The sequence below is a fragment of the Marmota monax genome, unplaced genomic scaffold, assembly GCF_021218885.2.
Source record: "Marmota monax isolate L192 unplaced genomic scaffold, Marmota_monax_Labrador192_F-V1.1 WCK01_AAM20220418_F8-fsc00220, whole genome shotgun sequence".
Lineage (NCBI taxonomy): Eukaryota > Metazoa > Chordata > Mammalia > Rodentia > Sciuridae > Marmota > Marmota monax.
In genome coordinates, this window is record NW_026693909.1 from 2,396,150 (window position 1) to 2,411,875 (window position 15,726).

Below are 15,726 nucleotides of genomic sequence, written 5' to 3' on the forward strand. Positions count from 1 at the left end.
AAATACCCACAGCCGTTGCCCTGGGTGGGGAATTAAGACCTCCCCACCTGCTTTATGGCACTGTACTTCTGCAATGTTGTAGAGTCAATAGGCCTCACTCCCATATTCAGAAAGAATATTTTTATTCTTCAGCTGCAAAATTTGAAAGTGAAATTATTTCATCAAGCATTTTCCTTTTCAGATTTGGAGAAGCCACAGGTAATTGATGCATAGAATTCAAGGGTACAGGAAAAAGGGTTAATGATGGAGAGAGGCTGACAGACGTGGGACAGGCAGACCTGCTGGTCACCTCCCTTGGAAGTCCTGAGAGCCTTGGCTTGTCCCTACAGACGGTACATCTGACTTTAACATACACTGGAGGTGGGGGCAGGAGAAGGGGCCAAGTTCTTTGGGGGCTTGGTGGATTTCCAGATGTGCCCCGCCAGAAGCACTGAGTAGGAATGAAATGGCCTTCATGGCCTGGCTGGCCAGTCCTGCTCCATGGGTCCCCTCTGCCCTACCTGCCCCCGTCCCCATACCTGGGACAATATTCCAGGAAGCTCCTGCAGATGGGGGAGTTGCTAAAGCTGGACTTCCACTTGGACCAATCAGCTCAAGAAAGGAAGCAGAAGACAGGCAGCCAGCAGGCTCAGGAGGCACCAAGGGAGCCCTGGGTTGGACTTGGTTTAAGCTGCTGAGCGGCTGGGCACTAATTCCTGCAGGCCGGCCTCTCCATTTCATCACACAGTGACATTCTGGGGCACACATGTTTTTTAGGAACACAGAAAGACCCCTGAGGGTAAACAGAATTCTGGCCGTCTTCCTCAGGGGTTGGCCTTGGAAGGTGGAGTCCTGAGCTTTCTAGGTGGGCTCCAGCTTGCTGGCAATCTTCTGGGTAACCTTGCTGAGGGCCTCCTGGAACTGGGGGTACTCATCCTGCACATGGGTGAGGATGGTGCTGAGCAGGCCCAACCGGTCATTCAGCCGCCTGTGCTCCATCAGCAGGGATTTCTTCGAGCGGAACAGGAACACGTACCTCCCGTCAATCACAGCCTGCAGGTGCTTGAGGCGAGTCTGCAGGGCCACAATCTCCGAAAGGTTCTGGGTGGGAAAGAGACCCCACGTCAGGCCGTGCAAGTCAGGAGGACACCTGCTCTACCGCAGTGCAGAGCCGAGGGAATGCCAAAGAGGAGCACCGTGCCCAAAAGAGCCCAGTCTCCAAGTTCAAGGTGAGGAGTCTATCCTCCCAAGGGAGCCTTGTTCACCATCGCAGGGAGACATCTTTGACACTGCTGTGTGTCAGGCCTGGTTCCAGACCTGTTCTGGTCTCCATGGCCCTGGCTGAGTCCTTGGAGTCCACTCCCCCTCCTCCCATCTCACACTCACACCACCGTCCGTCCAGTAGGAATCCCACTGGCGGAACTTCTGAATGGTATGCAGAATCCAGCAGCTTCCCTGGGTGGCTGCCCTAGTCCATGCACACTCCAGCAAGCAGCCTCCTGCGTCCACCCTTGACCCTTCACCCAACACTCTCCAACAACAGGGATATCCTGCCAAACACCAAGTCCCCTCACCCAGCGCCCTTCACCATCTCCTCCTCAAGGTGCCAAGAGAAAGGCCCAAAGCCAGGATCACGCACCTCCAAGGCTCTGTCTCTCCTTGCCTCCTTCAAGTCTTAGCTCAAGTGCCATCTTCTCCATGTGGCCTCCCAGAATGCCCCACTCAAAATCTCAGTCCCCCATTCCACCCTGATGCCCGACATTCTTCCTCTGCTGAATTTTCTCCAAAGAATTTATCACCGCCTAACACACCCTGTCTTTTTCTTTATTTATTCTGTTTAGCCTCTGTTCTCTTGCTCCCAGCAAGTGGTCTCTGGTGAAGGGTGGGCGGACATTTTGTCTTTCTGCTCTGTCCTGCAGTCCTGGCACCCAGGATGGGCCCAGCCTATACTCAATAGCTATTGATATTTGCTAAGTGAAAAAAATCAGAGAGTCACAAACATGTGAGCAGCTGGTGGTGCCATCAGCCTGGGCCTACCTGGACCCGAAGGCCTTCCCTGGGTGGCACCCCCTTCTCTTGCATGTGGCGTACCCCTCTGCCAGGGTGCCTGAGCCCCAGTGACCTCCTGGCTTTTACCTGTCGCTTGAGGGCCACCAGCCGGCAGAGGTCAGCCTCCAGCGTGTCGGAGTCCGCCTGCATCATGGACAGCTTTTCCTGCTTCTCAAGGAGGGAGCTGCTCATGAGTTTCTGAGTCTCTTCCAGCTCTGAGATGGTCTTGGTGCACTCCTCGTTGGCCTGGGAGGTAAGCAGAACCTGCTGGGCCCCTGCATGGCCCTCATGTAGCGGACAGAGGAATGCCAGGCTAGGGCCCGGAGGACAAGGAGGTCCTGGTGGGGAACCGGGAGACACGGGAGGCAGGGAGGAGGGGGACATGGGACAGGAAGCTGCAGAAGGAATGGATGCCAGAGAGGCTGATGCCACAGACGAGGAGCGAGGAAGGGCCTCTGCCTCGGCACCCCGGAGACTTCTAGGGACTGCCCCACAGCACCTGAGTGCCGCTCCCTTCCCCTCCTGAGGAGGAGGCACAGAGAGGAGGCCACATGAGGGCTCTGAGGCCATGTTCTCAGGTGTCCCCAAGCCACCCACTGTGCAGAGCCATGGCTGCTGTCACATTTAACCCTTTGCCTACAGGGAGGCAGCTCCTGCTCCTACTCCCAGGGCAGGTGTGGAGATGCAGGCCCACAGCTGGTCAGCAGGGGCTGTGGGCCAACCTGGGAAGTCTGAGCCCAGAAACCCAGCCTGGCAGTCACCAGGGAAGGGGCGCAGGGGCAGCACTGGCTCCACCCCTCCGCAGGCAGGGCACACCACAGGCTCAGAGGATGTGGCTAGGGGGACAGGAAGGCCGTCCCCAGGAGAGCAGCACACAGAGCCCTGCTGAACACGGGCCAGCTGGGGGCCACCACGCCTTCACTCAGCAGGCTCCAGCGGGGGTCCTGTGTCCCCCTTGTAATAAGATGGTGGCCAGACCCAGAGGTTGCAGTGACTCCTGTCATCAGAGCAGGACAAATTGGTGTGTCCATTGCCAAAGCTGGCCTGCTGCCCCCTCGTCACGTCCCTGTCACAGCCTTAGCACGGCAGTCCCGACTGCAGCCCTGGAGTGAGTTGCTGAGAGGATTTGCTGACAGGTGGATGGTGGGACTGGGCCGGGGTCCGCAGGCCCTGGACAGGTGGGCAGGCTCCTCAGGGGGCCAGTGGGTGGGGGGGACATAGGGGCACCTCCGGATCCTGGGGCCACGGGTGGGAAAGCACGGGGGGCGTCCAGGCCTTCCCCCGCTGCCCACCTTGTGCACGTCCCTGATCTTCTTGCGCAGCTCCATCTGCCTGTGGCGGAAGTCCGTCCGGGTGACCGCCTTCTTGTCCATCTTGCTCTGCCCCTCGGCGTGGGTCACGATGGTCTCCCTGCGGGCCACGGCCAGCTCCATGTCGTGGATCATCTTCTCCTGCTGCTTCAGCAGCTGCCCGTGCTTGACCTGGGCACAGGACAGAGGGGCTGGGCGGGGCACAGCTGGTCCTCCGCCGCGGTCCTCCCACTCGGGACGGGAAAGGGGCGTTCCTGAGCAGAGTGGGTGGCTTGGTTGGCGGGGCCAGGCTGGTTTCTTGGCTGTGACAAGCGCGCGGAGGTTTGGTGAGAGGTGACACTGAGGGAAGCTGGGTGCAGGGCCTGTGGCCGGGATGGTGGAGCTGGGAGGATCGACCTCAGGGCACAAGGGACTGTTCTGGAGCCACAGAACCGTTGGGGCCTCGACTGTGGCTGTGGCCACACAGGTGCGTGCCAGGGTCAGAACCCAGAGTCATCTTTCCTTTTTCTTTTCTGCAGTCCTGAGGGTTGAACCGGGGGCTCTGACTAAGCTGCAGCCCCAGCCCTTTTTATTTTTACTCTGAGACAGGGTCTTGCTCAGTTGCTGAGGCTGGCCTGGAACTTCGATCTTCCTGCCTCAGCCTCCCAGTAGCTGGAATATGGGGGTGCACCATGGCACCGAGCTCAACTGTATGTTAAGATAAGCATATTTTACTGTATGTGAAGATAGGCCTCGACAAAGTGGACTTGGAAGAAAACAAAGCCAGGTGCGGTGGCCACACCTGTGATCCCAGCGGCTCAGGAGGCTGAGGCAAGAGTTCAAACCCAGCCTCTGCAATTTAGTGAGGCCTAAGCAACTCAGCGAGACCCTGTCTCTAAACAAAATACAAAAAAGGGCTGGGATGTGGCTCAGTGGTTAATGTGGCTCGAAAGAAAGCTAGCTAGCTAGCTGAACAAAAACCAGAACTTGGAGTTGGTAGGGACGTAACCACCATCACTTGATTTTGAATACTAATCTGGCAGGCTGTGTTAGGAATGTACTTCTGGGGATGGGGACTCAGTCCAGTTGTACAGCACTTGGCCTTGCGGGAGGCCCAGGGTTCCATCCCTAGCAGCACTGAGTGAGTGAGTAAATGAATACGTTGTTTAAAAAACAAATTTGCCTATCAGTAGCTCCCTCTTGGGAATCCAGTGCACAGGAAGATGGACCGGGTGTTACCCTAACACGGTGTGATGGTTAGTTTTTGTCACCGAGGGCTGCCCAGATAGCTGGTGCCCACGACCCCTGGGGGGTCTGTGAGGGCGTCCTGCAAGAGCCTGGCCTGCCAGTCAGTGCGCAGTAGAGGTCCGCTCTCCCTGGAGGCGGGCGCTGTCTGATGGCTCGGCACTGGCAGGGCACCTGCTAGGTGGTGCATGACCGTGGCTATGTTCTGTGGGATCTGCTTCTCGGGAGAACCCTCAGGGTTTGGGGATTTAATTGTCAGCCTTTTAAGGTAGTGAAGTCTGGATTCTGTGAAGGACCAGATGGCTCTCTGAACCCTTTGTCTTGTGAGTTTCTTCTTGTCCCACAGTGGGACATGTCTCATTAGCGGGTTGAGAAATTGTCTGTGAAATATCAGGCGAGTGCCTTGATTGCTCCAGCAAGGATGAGGTTGTGTTTCTTGAAGTCAGGTGTCCATGCACCGCAGGCTCAAGGCCAGCCTGGGCAACTTAGTGAGACCCTGTCTTAAGTTTACAAAAGGGCTGGGATGTAGCTCAGTGGACAAGGGCTTCCAAGCACGGGAAAGCCCACAGTTCCAGCCTCAGTACCAAGAAAAGAAAAGAAAAAAAAAGGCTGTGTCACTGTGTGCGTGTCCTGTGTTGTTCTGTGATCTCTGCTGGGCAGGAAGGACACAGCGCCTCGGGCCCCGAGGTGAGGCAGGTCCGGGCCTGTGCAAAGCCTGCGCTTGGTAGGAATTGAGGTCTCTGTGCAGGAGGGAATCTCAGGCATTGTCACCGCCAGGGTGGCCAGGCAGTCCCCCCCGGGGAGCCAGGGCCTCGGCCTGGTCTGGTCCTGGTCCATGGAGGGATGCGTGCCGGGCCCCGCCAGGGCTGCGGCCCTGCACCCACCTTCATCCTGTGGATCTCGGCCTTCATGGTGCGAATCTCCGTCTGTCCTGTCTCAGAGTCCACCGAGGAGCGCATCTCTTTTGCCAGTTGGATTTTTCTCTCCCAAAGCATGATCTGGTGTCTTTGGAGGGAGGAGAGGCAGAGTTAGAGCTGGAGAAACCAGGGGTCTTCTCCCAGGGCTACATCGTGTGCAGCTGGGAGGCACATACTGCAAGGCTCACAGCCTTTGCTCTCTGGCCCCTCACAGAAAAGATCTGCCAGGCCTTGAGACAGACAGGCCTCTGGCAGGTGGGGTGATGGGGAAACAGATGAGGAGGAGGAGGAGAGAAGATTGGGAGGCAGGAAGACAGTGTGAAGGTCTGAGGAGTTGAGGAAAAAAGGCGACAGACGTCACCCTAAGAGGGAGTGAGACGCCGGCCCGAGGAGACCTGCAGTCTAACAGCTGTCAAGTCTCCAAGGAGCCAGCCCCCAAGGCACTGGCCACGGATGGCTTTATGCTTAGATCATATTAAATTGCTGGAAGAGATGATGGCTTTGTGATTCACCCCCCTGGATGAGGGATTTGAATCACGGTGCATACAGACAGCGCCCGCACAGCGCCGTTCCCAAGGGAGTGGACAGAGCCGTGAAGATCCCCGGTGGCTTCAGAGGAGATCCTGTTCCCCTAGTCCTGGGACTGAGCCCAGGGTGCTCCACCACTGAGCTACACCCAGCCCCCCCCTTTTAAACATTGTTTTTTAGGTGTAGTTGGACACAACACCTTTATTTTATTTATTTGTCTTTATGTGTTGCTGAGGAGCGAACCCAGGGCCTCACACGTGCTGGGCGAGCTCTACTGCCGAGCCCCAGCCCCAGCCCAGCCCTTTTAATCTTCTCTTTTTTCAACTTTGAGACGGGGTCTCACGAAGTCACCCAGACTGGGTTCCAACTTGAGATGCCCCCACCTCGGCCTCCCGGGTAGCCGGGACCACAGGCGCGCACCACAGGGAAACGTTTATGTCAAAGACAAAACTGAACCAGAAAGAAATGCATCTGCGCAGTGGCTCTCCGGTAAAGAGAGTCGCTTCCCCTGATGCTCACTGGGCTGAGGTCTGAAGTGCGCAGACTCCGTGAAAACAACGGGCGTGTTTTGAAGTTGACACCCGAGACAGCCACTCGACTGGCACCAAGGGTGGCGGGCCAGAGCCTGGCAGTGGGTGGGCGCCAGGACGCTCCAGGGCCCCGGGGATGGTGGGCGGGACTCACTCTGCCTCCACCAGGCTGTTGAGGACGGTGGCCTTGTCCTCCTGGAGCCGCTGCAGCTTCTCCTGCATCTCCATGGTCTCCCTCTCGGCGGCCTGCGGAGGGAGGGTCGGGACTCGGAGGCTGGGGCCAGAGGGGCAGGCCAGCCTCCTGACCGCTCTGGAGAGGACCCCGCGGCAGCACGGGAGCTACGTCTGAGGGAGGACGCCCACCCAGGTCCCGGGGCCCGGGGGGTGACCTTCAGCGAGCGCACGAACTCCGTCTCGGCCACCAGGTTGTCCTGCTGCAGCTCCTGGGAGCTGCCCCGGCTCTTGCTCAGGAGCAGGTTGAGCTTCTTGAGGTCGTTGTCCAAGTCCCGCGTGTGGCGCTCGATCTCCTTCCGCTCCTTCTTCTCTTGCTCAATCTTGTCTGCAGCAGAGAGCAGACGTGGGGACCAGCAGGCTCGGGGACCTCCCACCGCGCGGGGACACCCAGGAAGGCAGTGAGGGTCTGCCGCTCTGGAGCTCCCTGGGTCCCCTGGTCCTTCCTGGAGGCCCACCTAGACCTGACCCTCCCAGGCTGGGGACAGGACAGGTCTCTTTCTGGTGCTAAGGTTCCCCATTCCTGGTCCCTTGAGGAGCTGTGGGAGCCCAGGCTGGGGAAGGCGGGTGCCAGGAAGGAAGGGAGTGAGGCTGGGGGCGCTCCCTCCCTGAGAACCTGCAGGGTTCCTTGCACAGCGGGGACGTGGGGTGCTCAGGGATCTCCAGGAAGGGCAGGACTTTGTCCCCAGAACACAGACATTCTTGACATTAACATGGGAGAACGACACCGTCCAGCTGTCCCTGGGGTCCTCTGCCCTCCCTCCACCCTTCACGGCCCAGGGCCTGGTCACCTGATGCTCCACCATCTGCCCCCGCCCAGTGGACCTCAGCCCATCGGCATGGTCTGCATCTCAGGCACCTGGCTTTCCCCATCTGTGTCCACCTGACAGCTCCCCAGGGCAGGGCAGGGCAGGGGAGGGCAGGAGAGGGCAGGGCAGGGGAAGGTAGGGGAGGGCAGCTCAGGTCAGAGGAGGGCAGGGCAGGGGAGAGCAGGGGAGGGTAGGGCAGGGTAGGGCAGGGGAGGGCAGGGCAGGGGAGGACAGGGGAGGGGAGGGCAGGGGAGGGGAGGGCAGGGAAGGGTAGGGGAGGGCAGGGCAGGAAGGCAGCAGAGCCTTTCAGAAGGGGCCAGGCAGAACAGCCCCCCAGCCGCTGGGCAGCATTTCCAGTAGAGACTTCAAGGCAGGGCTGACCCACCTAGATCCCCAATCCAGGACCAGGGGGACTGAGAGTGTCTCAGCAGGTGGCACGTGGGTGGGTGGTGGCCCAGGAGGCCCCCTCTCATCCTGGTCCCCTGGCAGACCACTGGGTCTTAGGTGTAGTGTGGTGGAGCCCCAAAGGCCAGCTTTCTAAGCCAGCTGGGGGGATGGGGTACCACATGGCTGAGCAGGGGCCTTGTCCCCCGAGATCCCCGGCTTTGTCGGGTCTCACAGGCCCCTCTCTCCAGGAAGCTCTGAGGTCCGTGACCTCAGGCAGTTTCCTCAGCCCTGACCCTGTGACTATGATGTCAGCAGCCAGTCCCCTGCCCTCCCCTCCCCGGGGGCCAGCGGGCGGGCTGGCTCCGCAGGCCACTCACTCTCGGTGCGAAGCTTCTTCTGCTCCATGATGCGGATGTCCTTCCTGAGCATGTCCAGGGCCGCCACCTGCTCCTCCCGCTCCTGCGTGACCTTGACCAGCTCCTGCTGCAGGCGGAGCCAGGTCACCTGGGCCTGGTTGACACTGGCATTGTGCTCGTCCATCTGCTTGGTCAGCCTTTTGATTTCCAGCTCCAGGGGCCCTAATTCTTCCCCCTGAAAAGGACACATGTCAAAATGTGGAGCGAGCTTCTGGGTTCAGGCCTCTCTTTGAGTGGGCTGCAGAGTCTTGGATTTCTGCTCTGGGGGCTCGGGGGCTCTCGGGAGGGCTGGGAACCTCCAGTTTGCTGGTTTTGAGGCCCCAGGTCTAAGCCCTAAGGAGCCCTCGTAGGTGTGGCTCTGGTACACAGGGGGCTTGAGCCGCCAAGGCTCAGGTTTGGCTCCTGGGGAATCCATTGGGTTTGGGGGATGGAAGAGCCAAAGGGCAGGAGTTACCCGAGAGCTCACGGGCCACCACCCAGGCACTCGGGGACTCGGACACACGGAAAGGTGCGGGGGTTCCAGGACCCGGGCAGTGGGTACAGTCCGGCCTGACACTCATGAGACCACTTCATTTTCAGCAGCAGTGGCCAGCAGGTCAGATCCAGCCCTCACCTGTCTGTCTGGCCCTCAGGCCATTAACAAATTCAACACTCGGCTGCCCTGCGCTGGGCGAGAAGGCACAGGGTTCTGAGGTCCACCCGGCCAGGCCCTCCCCTCCTGGGGGCAGGGTGGAGCTGAGTGGCTGGGACTTGGTCAGTGGCACCCTGCCCTTCCTGCCTGGCCTCTCACCCCCAGCTCCGAGACCATCTGCTCCAGCTGCTTGTTGAAGAAGTTGATGAGGCCCTGCTTCCTCTCGATGAGGACCGTGCGCCGGGCGATCTCGTTCTCACTGTTGCTGATGAGGTCGTTCACCCTCTTCACCTCCTTGTCCAGCTCGCCCAGCACCCTCTGATGCATGTCCAGCCTGCAGTTGGTGTGGGTGATGTCCAGCGTGGCCTGAGCCATGTCACCATCGAGTTTGGAAAGATGTGTCACCTGAGTCGGTGAAAGGAACTCGGTGAGCAGGATTCCCCAGGGTTCTGGAGCAGCGGGCCCGTCCGGCGTCCGGCTTCCTGCGGCAGTGGGGGAGGAGGACGCGGCCTTCCCGCGGGAACCCACGTGGCGAATTCTCACTAAGAGAAAGGTAAGGCTGCTGGGTTTTCTTGTTGAACAAACAGCAGCATACGTGGAGGGGCGAGGTAAGACCCAGAGCAGCACAGGCGGGACGCGACATCCCTGTAGCGTCGAGGTCCACCGCCATGCCCACCTGGGAGCTCTCCTCTCCTCCTCCCACAGAACAGAACCAGGTCCACACTCCACTTATTGGGTTGTAACCCGCTCTGGCCTTTGGCAAATCACTTCTGATATTCTAGGTCATGTACTTAATTTTTTTTTTTTAGTTGCCGATGGACATAACACCTTTATTTTATTGATTTTTATGGGGTGCTGAGGATCAAACCCAGTGCCTCGCACATGCCAGGCGAGCGCTGTACCACTGAGTCCCAGCCCCAGCCCCTCCAGTCAAGCACTTTTTAGCGGCTGTACGACACCAGGTTTTGTGACAGCGTATGAGGCAGCCATGATCACCAGATGGCCATTCCCGACTTCACCCGTCCCTACTGGGGCACTGTGTTGCTGCTCTGGGCGGCTGGCAGACAGACATCAGGGAGGAAGACGAGACCCCTGCCTCTTGGAGCTCGCAACCTATTATAAATATTACTAAATAACGCTGCAGAAAACACCAAACTTCTTTTGTTTTCAATGGGACAAATGTCCTTCCATTTTTCTGAAAAGTTGGACAAGATTCTGGACAGAAAAGATCCTTCTGTGGAGCGCAGACCCCACTCAGGCCGGGGCGCTGGCTTCTGGTGGCCAGCACAGGCCACAGGGCAGGCCAGGGCTGCACAGGCTCCCCGCTGCCCCAGGCCTCATGGCCACCTGCCTCCTGCTGGGCTCTGTTGGGGAGGGAGACAGATTCAGGCTTCCCTTCCTGCGAAGGTCACTGAGAGGTCAGTGTGAAGATCCGGAGGCAGCCAGGCTCAGCACCAACTGGTCCTGGGGACAGGCAGAGGCTGTTGGCTCAAGAACAGGGTCCTCCTCCCTCTCAAGGCCCAGGGCTCCTGCCGACTCCAGCCCTCCTGGGGGCCACCTCGGCCTCTCCTCTGTGACCCCTACTGGCTGCACGTCCCACACTCACTTCTGACTGTAAAGCCCAGACCCCACCCACCTGGCATCCAATGTCCAGCCTCTCTTGTCTAGCGGGAATGGCGCGGCCCACTGGCCCTCTCTGGACCAGCCCGATGCCCATTTCTTCTGGCAAGGCCACCCTGAGACAGGGTCCATGCGGGGGTCAATGCCTCCCAACGCCCCCTCTCTTCCTGCTCTCCTGCTAGGGGCTCCGCTTCCTGGGTCCCTTTCAACCTCTGCCCCACAGGCTCCCTCTGTCACCAGCCAGGTCACCCAGAAAGCTCTGCCTGCCCACTCAGGCTCAGGCGGCTTGTGCTCCTCCCCCAGGACAGCGGCACTGTCCCCAGTTAACTGCCCCCACCCTCCTTGACCCCTGCTCACCCTCCCTCTGATCCTAACTCTGGATGGAATCCTGTCCGCCCACCCTCTGTTCACCTTCCCAGATATGCCCTCGCGTCTGCCCTGCCCTGCCTGCCCCCAGAGCTGGCCTTTAGAGCCTTCAAACAGTGTCCCCTGTCACGGTGGACGGATTTGTTGGTCTGAGACTCTTTCCTGCCCTCTTCTGGACAGAGGTGGTAGCACATGCTTGGCCCTGGCAGCTACCCAGGAAGGAACAGGGCAGGGACCTGGGGACCTGGGGACCTGGGGATCTGCCTGGCTGCCACACCAGGGCAGGCAGTCTGCTTCACTCACACCCACCATGCTCCTCACGGGCTCAGAGCACCCAGGACCACCTGCTTTTCCTGCCTGGTGGTTGTGGCCCCTGTTCTGCTCCCAGGGAGCTGCCATGTCAGCTGGGCTGTCCAGGCCCCTGTGGCCACCTGGTTCCAGCCCTGTGTTCCCCACTTCCCTGGTGCCATCAACCAGAGCGAGCGGCCCTTCTCCTGGGGTGTCTGCGGTGGGTGGGTGGGGGCTGCTGATAAGGTGGCTGCAGCAGCCTCTGAGCGTCCTCCACAGGAACCTCCTCAGGGCAGGACTCCCAGGGTCACACCATAGGAAGAGCCAGAGAACAAAGAATTGAAGTAAGGAATCTTTTCTCTAAGGACATGAGGGACCCCCAACAGCCGCTGAGACCCCAGTGAGCTCACAGCTGGGGGTTCCCTGTCCTTGGGTGGTGGTGGAAAGTGACGCTCCCAGGCAGCGTGTATCCACCTAAAATGCTCATGCCCTGGGCCCAGGACCCTGGCTCTGGCCATTGCCTTCAGAAGGGTGGACAAGGACTTGTACACAGAGCGCAGAGCGCGGGGCTGTGGTGGCGTTGAGCCTAGAAGCAGCCCAAAGCTTCCAACAAGAGCACTCCTGAAGGGAGAGCGGAATGTAAGGCAGGAATGAAGAGTCGCTGGGCCAAGGGTACTCAGCGGCATGGGATGGCGCTGTGCGAAACCGTCGCTGCAGTGGAGGAAACCATGCAGCATCCACGCACTGTCCCCTGTGTCACCGTCCAGCAAAACTTAGGCAATGTGGGTTCAAATGGGGCGAGAGGAAGGCATCGGATGAGAGGCCATGTGTCTGGGGTGTGTTCACGCGTGTGTTTGCAGGAGTATGAGTGTATGCGTGGGTGTGCGTACGTGTACATGTGCGTGGGCATGTGTATGAATGGGGACGAGTGTGTGTGTGTGTGTGTGTGTGTGTGTGTGAGCGAGGATGAGTGTGTTCGTGCACAGAAATGTTTCCAGGAGGGAATGGCGGGGCTCTGAGAGGGGCCATCGTGGTGGGGATGAGAGGTCCCCTCTGTCACGCCCTGCCGCCCTTCCGTGCCCCTTTGTGGGCACCTCCTGTGCCATGTGTGGGCATCAGGAGACCCTTGCCTCCACACCCACTCTCAGGGAGGTGCTGCCCTACCATGTTGGTCTTCTTCTTCTGAAGCCTCAGCAGGAGCTGCTTGAAGTACTTGGTCATCTTGTTGGAGGTCATGTGCTCCTGCAGCTTGTCCATGATGGAGGCGTCCATCCTGTGCCGCAGGTCCAGCTCCTGGTGGGTGGTCTGCTGGATACTCTGCAGCTCGCTTGTAACAGCTGCATGCTCCTGGAAAGGAAGAGCCATGGGTGGACAGTGCCTCAGGGTGGACCCGTGAGGGCTGGCTAGGGCCTCCACCTGCAGCGGGGGGGGGGGACACCACCGCACCTGGTGGCCCTTGCTCAGGGCGTCCTCTGTGTTCTGCAGGGTGAGCCTGTAGGTGTTGAACTCATTCTGCAGAACCTCGTGCTTAGCCAGGCACTGTGTGGTCAGCTTCTGCAGCAGGTTGGCCTCCGTCTCTGTCCGGTTCAGGATGCTGGCCAGCTTCTCATTCTTTTCTTCCTCCTTCATGATGGACTTCTTGTAGGCCTCCAGCTCGCTGTCGACGGACTTGGCTTGGTGCTGGCATTCTCTGCAGAAGGCGAGACAGCACAGTCAGTGACCTGCGGGACAGACATCAGGGACCAAGGCACGCAGCCCCACCCGGCTCTGAAGACCTCACCAAGTGGACGACATGCAGAGAAATGCGTCAGGAAACAACTCTTCTGATCGAAGCCCATTTGACTGCTGTTTTCTAACGCACCCACAGAACCATAACCACTGAAAGCCCACGCATGAGACTCCGTGTCGTGACGACGGGAGAAGGGAACAAGGGAGGGCCAGGCCTTTTGCTGGGCTCCACTGCCCGCCGTCCTCCTCCCTCACAACAGCCCTAGAGAGGAAGCACCATTCCTGCCTGAGTCACACGGGCGGTCAGCAGGGTACTGGCCCCCACACTGCAGCATGGACCATTTAAGAGACTTGCAGTTAGTGGTGCGGCTGGAGGAATGTGAGGCGGATTCCTCTAAGTTCTGTGGCTCCCTCCCCTCAGCCTCCCACAGTGGAAACGCCTACGGTCAACATCGAGTTTTGAAGATTCTGGACAGCGGTGCTGAAATCAGACACAGGGAGTCTTGGTTGTTCTTTTACAAAATTAGTTTGGCAATTCTAACTCCTTTAGGTTTCCAAATACATGTTAGAATTAACTTATCAGGTCCAGGGGGAGGGGAACTGTCCACTGCGACTGTGATCGCCATCCTTCCTACAAAGCCACAGTTATCAGCACAGGGTGGTCTGGTGAAAGCACAGTCACAGACACCAGCGGAACAGAACGGATTCCACCAACACAGCATCAAGGAGAGAAGCTGGCCAGGACCCCCCCCAGACACGGCAAAACGCAACAGAGTGGATGGCACTCCTGACCATCAGAGCCGCCACCACCAGGAGCCCGTGCAGAAAACAGAGAAAGCCGCCACAGCCCCGGGGCAGGCAGCACCCCCATAAAAAAGCAAAAACCAGAAAAGGAAGAAATTGACAAAAAATTTAGACCTCTTTTTGGGTTTCTTCAAAGACACTGTTAAGAGAAGAGAAGATGAGCCACGGACCGGAGGGAGATATTTCAAAACACACATCTAAGAAAGAACTAGTCTGCAGAATATAAAAAGAACCCTCAGGTGGACCACGCGATTTAACAAGGAGCACAAGGCGGTTCTGCTGATGGCCACAGCGCACAGGACCCTGGTCCCAGCGCGGGTGAGAGCAGCAGGGCTCTCCTGTGCTGCCGCTGGAAATGCCACTGGGAACCAGCGCGTGGCAGAGGCCGTGGCATCTCAGTTCCCTCAGGAGCAGGTCAACCCTCGGCCACCCTCCCACCCCCCGGGCGAAATGGCTCAGCCACAGGACGGGATGTGGTCGGCCCCGGGAAGCACAGACCGCTGGTCCTGCACCCAGGGCGTCCGGATGCATCAAGCCAAGCCGCCAGCAAGGGTAGCCCCTGTCCTCCCACAGACGGATGCGGGGTGGGGGGGGGCTCGCGGGGCTGAGCCACCTCTGCCTGGTCAGGACTGAGGGGAAGGAAGTCCCCGAGGCCAACCTTCTGCTTCCCTCTGGAGCAGGGTGACAGCTGAGTCCCGCGGTTCAGGTTTCCCCTGCCATTCAGGATAGCGGGCAAGACCCCGAAAGCTGCCTGGAGAGACAGCAGAATGAGGCAGACAGGGAAGGCCAGGCGCTTAGAACCCGAGCCAAACCTGCCGCTTGCGTCTGAGACACAGGGGGCCATCTTAAGGTGCTGGCCCCAAGAACTGGGAAGTCTCTGGGAAGTCGGATGACCAGGCAAGAGTTAAAGCGACGTCTCCCTGTAGGGTGAAGAGGTGTGCAAGCCACTGGAGAGACAGCGCGTCTTGGCCAGAACCTGCTGGAGGGATTCACTACCTGAAGCAATGCCCCGGGCAGCCGAGAGGAAAAGGCCACCCAGCCGGTGAGGCTGCGGGACTCCTGCCAGCCAGACAGATGGCCAGGTGCTCTGGGTGAGAGGCAGAAGCAGAAGGGGCCAGGGCCTCGGTGCTCCACCCCCAGGTCCCTGGCAGCACCTGTGTCACTGCCCCATGTTCTTGCCACAGATGGGAGCTGGCCAGTCAAGGAGGCAGCCTCTGTTCAGACCTTCATATTGATTTTTCATGATGCAGGTGGGGAGGGGGCATTGTTGTGGCCGCGTCAGCCTCTGGTGAGCTGGATTCATGTAACTGACCAGAGGACAAAGGCTCCTGGTGAGACTGCAAAACTGCTTCCAGTCAGTGGCCTGCTGAGCCCCAGGAGGGGGGCCAGCCAGCAGCGTGGCCGCGGGCCTGCAGCCTGACCAGGAGTGCCTCCATTTCTGTCTGTTTTCTAAATGTCCTGCAGGCCTGCACACCTGAGGGCTGACCGCCGGTGTTCAGGAAGTCCTGAGTGAGGCTGCTCCCGACCTGTTCAGCTGGCTCAGATTTCCCTCTCCAAACCTTCTGGGTGCAGAGAGCGGCCCTGCGGTCACGCTTACAGTTCTCACAGTGGCCCCTGCTCCTTGGAAAGGCCGACCGTGATGTGGGGGCGGAGGCAGGGGCTGGGTGCACAACTGCAGGGCGCAGAGGCCTTAAGCTCCCTGGGTGCCGGCGAGTGTGCACTGTTTCACTGAGACGTTCACTGGACACTGTGCACACCCATTTTTAAACACCAGATGCCTACTTTGTTCACCAGTCCCACTGGCACAACCCTAAGGTGTGAAAATGTGTTGAACTGTCAGAGCACTTTGACACACTGCTGGTGGGGACGTGACGGTCACAGTCTCTCTGGTGACGCCTGCAGACCTATG

The 15,726-nt window shown here is 59.1% G+C and overlaps 1 protein-coding gene across 3 annotated transcripts in view; it reads right to left on the bottom strand.

Moving 5' to 3' along the window:
* Positions 1-105: 105 nt before the first annotated feature.
* Ccdc40 (coiled-coil domain containing 40) overlaps positions 106-15,726 on the bottom strand; it is a 43,258-nt gene continuing 27,637 nt past the window's right edge. For all 3 annotated transcript variants that reach the window (XM_058585279.1, XM_046463320.2, XM_058585280.1), the window contains exons 11-20: positions 12,732-12,975; positions 12,450-12,632; positions 9,171-9,416; positions 8,342-8,555; positions 6,927-7,096; positions 6,692-6,783; positions 5,447-5,567; positions 3,321-3,509; positions 2,116-2,274; positions 106-1,080 (exon numbers count right to left, since the gene is read on the bottom strand). In XM_058585279.1, coding sequence (XP_058441262.1) covers positions 841-1,080; positions 2,116-2,274; positions 3,321-3,509; positions 5,447-5,567; positions 6,692-6,783; positions 6,927-7,096; positions 8,342-8,555; positions 9,171-9,416; positions 12,450-12,632; positions 12,732-12,975 — 1,858 coding nt within the window. In that variant the 3' untranslated portion in view covers positions 106-840. The remainder of the gene's footprint in view (positions 1,081-2,115; positions 2,275-3,320; positions 3,510-5,446; positions 5,568-6,691; positions 6,784-6,926; positions 7,097-8,341; positions 8,556-9,170; positions 9,417-12,449; positions 12,633-12,731; positions 12,976-15,726) is intronic.